Source organism: Dermacentor silvarum, chromosome 3 (assembly GCF_013339745.2).
Source record: "Dermacentor silvarum isolate Dsil-2018 chromosome 3, BIME_Dsil_1.4, whole genome shotgun sequence".
Classification (NCBI taxonomy): domain Eukaryota; kingdom Metazoa; phylum Arthropoda; class Arachnida; order Ixodida; family Ixodidae; genus Dermacentor; species Dermacentor silvarum.
This window is the reverse complement of record NC_051156.1, coordinates 196,283,337-196,288,626: the sequence shown is the minus strand read 5'-3', so window position 1 is coordinate 196,288,626 and position 5,290 is coordinate 196,283,337. Positions and strand designations below refer to the sequence as shown.

Here is a 5,290-nt window from a genome sequence, read left to right as displayed (position 1 = left end):
GCCCAACACCATAGCCACTGAACAACCACGGCGGGTCCTCTTGAAATGAATATATACCGGGGTACGTTACCACACGTTCAGAGTAAACCTACTGAAAAAAATTCTGTATTCCCCATAACTCCCATATCCAATAACATCATATATGACATATGGGAAAAACGGGCTTTTATATGGGATCCTAGGCTTATATATAACCAGAGTTAAGTTTGTTCTTTGTCCTTGAAGTCGATGAAAGTCTCTTCAAGGTGTTTATCGGCGTTGATGAAGCAGGAGGCAGGTTGGAGGTAACAAAACTTGAGGATATATTGCAACGAAAATATTTACACAGTCAAATGCAGAGTTAGCAAAACAACACTGATGCAAAACACACAAGTAAACAGCGCCTTACTCTTCGACTTGTCTTAAGTTAGAGCCTAGGACAACTGTCACTACATACGACCAACCGAGTCTCACTGTTCTACCACTAAGTGGTTACGGCCCAGACTAGCGTTGCATCGTACGGAGTCTTACTGATCTATCAGGTTTAGTGATTACAGCCTAGACTGAGGAACAAGCACCTCGTCTCGATTGTTATAGGTGAAATAGACAAAGAAAAAGGGCGGTAGGACTGTTGGCCCATCCCACGGAAGCCGTTGCCAATGAGAGCTGAAAGTTTGTTAAGCCACAACCCAAAGGGATGGGCTTACAATTAAAAGTAAATGTATTGTAAAACAACCCTGTTTTCCTTCTTTCCGCAACTCCGTTTCCCTCTGCTATTTCCACGTGGTCAGTGACGGCCTCAGCAAACACGCCAGGCACGCACGATTTATTGCTCGGCCATCTCAAACCTCGGTGGCATTTCTAGCCAGCAGGGGGCTCGGGGGCTGGTGTCACAACACTGCGTACCGCAGTCCCCTCCTCAAGGTTTTTCCGCATGGGAAAATAATGACCGTTGGCGGCATTCGGACCCGGTGTTTTTCAGACGACGTTCTTCGAACGCGATCCTCACATGCGCACTGCGCCTCTATGGAGCGCACTGCAAGCTGACACTCGACACCACGCGGGCTTTTCTCAGCGCTCAAAACAAGATACACGTGGTTGCCGCCCGGACGCGTAGGGGAGTGGACCCCCGCTCCGTACGCACAGCACATGGTCAACAATGCTAGGCCATAAACCTCGGCGCCGTCTCTAGCCCGCAGGGGACTCGGAGGCCGGCGCCACAACACCGCGTACAGCCGTTTCACTCGAGGTTTGTCCGCGTTGACCTATTATGACCATCGGCGGAATGCCAACCCAGTGTGCGCAAGACCGCGTTCTCCGAATCCGTTCTCGGCATCCGCACCGCGCACCCCCGGCGCGCGCCGCGGCTCGTCACCCGACACCACGCGGGCCGTTCGACCCCTCAAAAACAGAAACGGTTGCTGCCCGGAGGCGCTGGGGAGTGACCGCCTCCCTATTCATGAAACACGTGGGCAAGTTGCGGCACTGCAACAATATATACAAAACAATCATGCAGCCCTACACCGCCCATTCTGTGTGTTCGATAGAAGCGCGGCCTAACACGTCCCCCCTAAAGAGTATACTGGGCTGATTTTTGCTCAGTGATACGATAAATCACTGCCGCGATTGCGTAATCGAACTTACTAACCCCACCATGGCCTAATTAGATGAACAACAACAAACCAACCCGCAAAATAACAAAGCAAGAAGAGAGGAAAGAGAAATACACAATACATGTCAGTAAACAATTAAGCACACGATTGCAGTTCCAAGCTATAAGAGCACTCTAGTGTCTCTGTGTCTTGGATCGGCACTCTCAAAGTCCACAATATACAGCGCCAGGTGAGCAGGAACATTCACGCCCATCCAGTTGGCATGGCACTATATTATTACGATGGCTTCCATGAGCCGTAGCTGATACGTCTGTGAAAAGCCAGTAGGGCCCAAACGGATCCGGAGTGCTGAGTGCCATGGACTCGCAGAGGGAAAGTTTCGGAACCTCAAATGCCGTCTGAGCTTCCTCCGAGCAACGTATCTGATTGGGTACCGCTTTCTCTGCTAACCGCGTGATCCGGTTCTCCACCTCTGCACATCCTCGGCCGAGCTCGCGATAGTGGCCGCACAGTCCTAGCAGGCTGCGTAGTTTCCTTTTGGTGCACGGTGAAACCGGATTCTTAATTGCAGCTATTTTTTCTAGATCTGGTGCGTGCTTCCCTGAGCCGACAATATGCCCGAGGCGATGAATGTGGCCTTGTGCAACTTGACACTTTTCCGGACTGGCTTTCAGCTCAGCCTTTTCTAGGGTAGAGTTAGCTAGCTGCACCCTACTGAACTCCTCTCTCCGGCTTACTGACTCATTTGATTGTTCTAACACATGGACAGGCTCGGCCGGTGCTCCGCGGTATGGCACAGAGCTGTTGGCCTTCAACAACAGTTCCAAATCTTCATGGGTCAACAAACAATCCGTGCCCTCGATGAGCTCATTAGTCAACGCACAGAGTAGGTCGACGTTCTGAGGTTCCGCAGCCATATTCGGGCTATTTAACCTTACCGGCAACGTAGCCAGTTTTGCCTGGATAATTTTCCCAAAAGCAGACACCAATCTTACCGTGCCTGACGGCTCCACGAGACTTTTCGGAAGCAGATTCTCCCGTATAACAGTTATTTCACTCCCTGTATCCATAATCGCAACTGTGGATACATCTCCGCATGAGATATGAATTAACTGTACTTTAGTCATCCCTTCACAGTTGCGTCTCACGGCTTTTATATTTGCAGTAAGGATTCCATCAGGAATCTCACTTCCCTCAGGTATCTCACCTACCGTCTCGTGGGCAATCGCCACATTTTGTACCCTCTGCCTTGGCTCGATAGCCCTCTTTGATTGATTTATCTTATCGCTAGATTTCGGGCAATCCTTAGCGACGTGGCCCGAGCCGTGACACAAGTAACATTTGAGGGCGCCTTTCTCTACTCGGGGCGGCTCTTGCCCCATGTCTGCCGCTGACGGCTTTGAAGCGTACCCCTTGCCTTTTGCCTGTTCAAACGTTTGTAGTACTTTGGCGATCTCAGGTGGCTTAAGCCATCCCTCGCCTTCTCGTAGCCTCACGTACTCGAGACCCTCTATACCAAGGCCCGATTTTATACGATTTGCTACCATGAGTTCTGCCATCACCTCTACAGTGTCGGCCCCTCTCACTTGGAGGTAGTAAGAGAAATACGTTTTCACTCGCGACGCGAACTGTGACCACGTCTCCTCCTTACGCTTCACTGCTCTCTCAAACCTCTGCAGATACTCTGCCGGAGAAAGCTTCAGTTCCATCAACACTGCCTCTTTAACTGACTCGTAATCTGTACTTTCTTCCTGGCTGAGGTTACGCAGTAGGTAGAGGACGCGTTCAGTTAGCGCTGGCATGACCAGATGCACGCGACTCTCATACGGTACCCTGTACGTAGCAAAAAGTTTTTCTACTTCCTCAAACCATAATGGTACATCCGCGTCACACGGCAGGCGGAACCCTTTCAGCACTTTTGCGCATTGCTCGATGGAATCGAAACCCATCCGCCTCTGATCGCCCCGCTCAGACCCAGTGCTCGGCAACGAAACATTGAGACGTTCAGCACTCGTCCTTGTCTGCAACAGCCTTTCGTACTCAATCTGAAGTTGAAGCTTTTGAACCTCGAGCTCGAGCATTCTTGTATCATTTGGAATTTGCAAAGGCTGAGATACCTGCTGCGACAATTCCTGGCTCTGATTGGGTGCTCTCACTTCATTTGAGTTATCGGAATTTAGAATACCGACATTTGATAACTCCTGATTCCGATCCATTTCCGCCACAGTCGCACCCTCAACTCCATTAGACTCCATTGTCTCTGCGCCCCCGCGTGTCCTCACCATGAGCTCTACACACCAACTGCCATGCCAACTTGAGAAAGACGCAAGAAATCCTGCTCACCCGTTGCTGAATGCACTGCCATTTCCGGATCTCCTCCACGGTGCCGGACTTGGCTGCTTTGGGGTCTTCTCGAAGGTGCGGGAGGTGGTCGTTAGATGACTTGATCCTCTCACCACTGGTCCAGCATTCGATGTTGTAGAGCTCGCCGATCCTGTCGACTGCGCCAGTTAAGTTTGTTCTTTGTCCTTGAAGTCGATGAAAGTCTCTTCAAGGTGTTTATCGGCGTTGATGAAGCAGGAGGCAGGTTGGAGGTAACAAAACTTGAGGATATATTGCAACGAAAATATTTACACAGTCAAATGCAGAGTTAGCAAAACAACACTGATGCAAAACACACAAGTAAACAGCGCCTTACTCTTCGACTTGTCTTAAGTTAGAGCCTAGGACAACTGTCACTACATACGACCAACCGAGTCTCACTGTTCTACCACTAAGTGGTTACGGCCCAGACTAGCGTTGCATCGTACGGAGTCTTACTGATCTATCAGGTTTAGTGATTACAGCCTAGACTGAGGAACAAGCACCTCGTCTCGATTGTTATAGGTGAAATAGACAAAGAAAAAGGGCGGTAGGACTGTTGGCCCATCCCACGGAAGCCGTTGCCAATGAGAGCTGAAAGTTTGTTAAGCCACAACCCAAAGGGATGGGCTTACAATTAAAAGTAAATGTATTGTAAAACAACCCTGTTTTCCTTCTTTCCGCAACTCCGTTTCCCTCTGCTATTTCCACGTGGTCAGTGACGGCCTCAGCAAACACGCCAGGCACGCACGATTTATTGCTCGGCCATCTCAAACCTCGGTGGCGTTTCTAGCCAGCAGGGGGCTCGGGGGCTGGTGTCACAACACTGCGTACCGCAGTCCCCTCCTCAAGGTTTTTCCGCATGGGAAAATAATGACCGTTGGCGGCATTCGGACCCGGTGTTTTTCAGACGACGTTCTTCGAACGCGATCCTCGCATGCGCACTGCGCCTCTATGGAGCGCACTGCAAGCTGACACTCGACACCACGCGGGCTTTTCTCAGCGCTCAAAACAAGATACACGTGGTTGCCGCCCGGACGCGTAGGGGAGTGGACCCCCGCTCCGTACGCACAGCACATGGTCAACAATGCTAGGCCATAAACCTCGGCGCCGTCTCTAGCCCGCAGGGGACTCGGAGGCCGGCGCCACAACACCGCGTACAGCCGTTTCACTCGAGGTTTGTCCGCGTTGACCTATTATGACCATCGGCGGAATGCCAACCCAGTGTGCGCAAGACCGCGTTCTCCGAATCCGTTCTCGGCATCCGCACCGCGCACCCCCGGCGCGCGCCGCGGCTCGTCACCCGACACCACGCGGGCCGTTCGACCCCTCAAAAA

The 5,290-nt window shown here is 51.4% G+C and overlaps 1 protein-coding gene across 1 annotated transcript; it reads right to left on the bottom strand.

The window, feature by feature from the left end:
- Positions 1-1,381: 1,381 nt before the first annotated feature.
- On the bottom strand, positions 1,382-4,862 carry LOC125944421 (uncharacterized). The gene is made up of 3 exons (XM_049664890.1): positions 2,825-4,862; positions 2,330-2,794; positions 1,382-1,432 (listed from the first exon to the last, which is right to left on the bottom strand). The coding sequence occupies exons 1-3, from the start codon at positions 3,875-3,877 to the stop codon at positions 1,382-1,384; spliced, it is 1,569 nt and encodes a 522-aa protein (XP_049520847.1). The 5' UTR covers positions 3,878-4,862.
- Between the last annotated feature and the right edge of the window lie 428 nt (positions 4,863-5,290).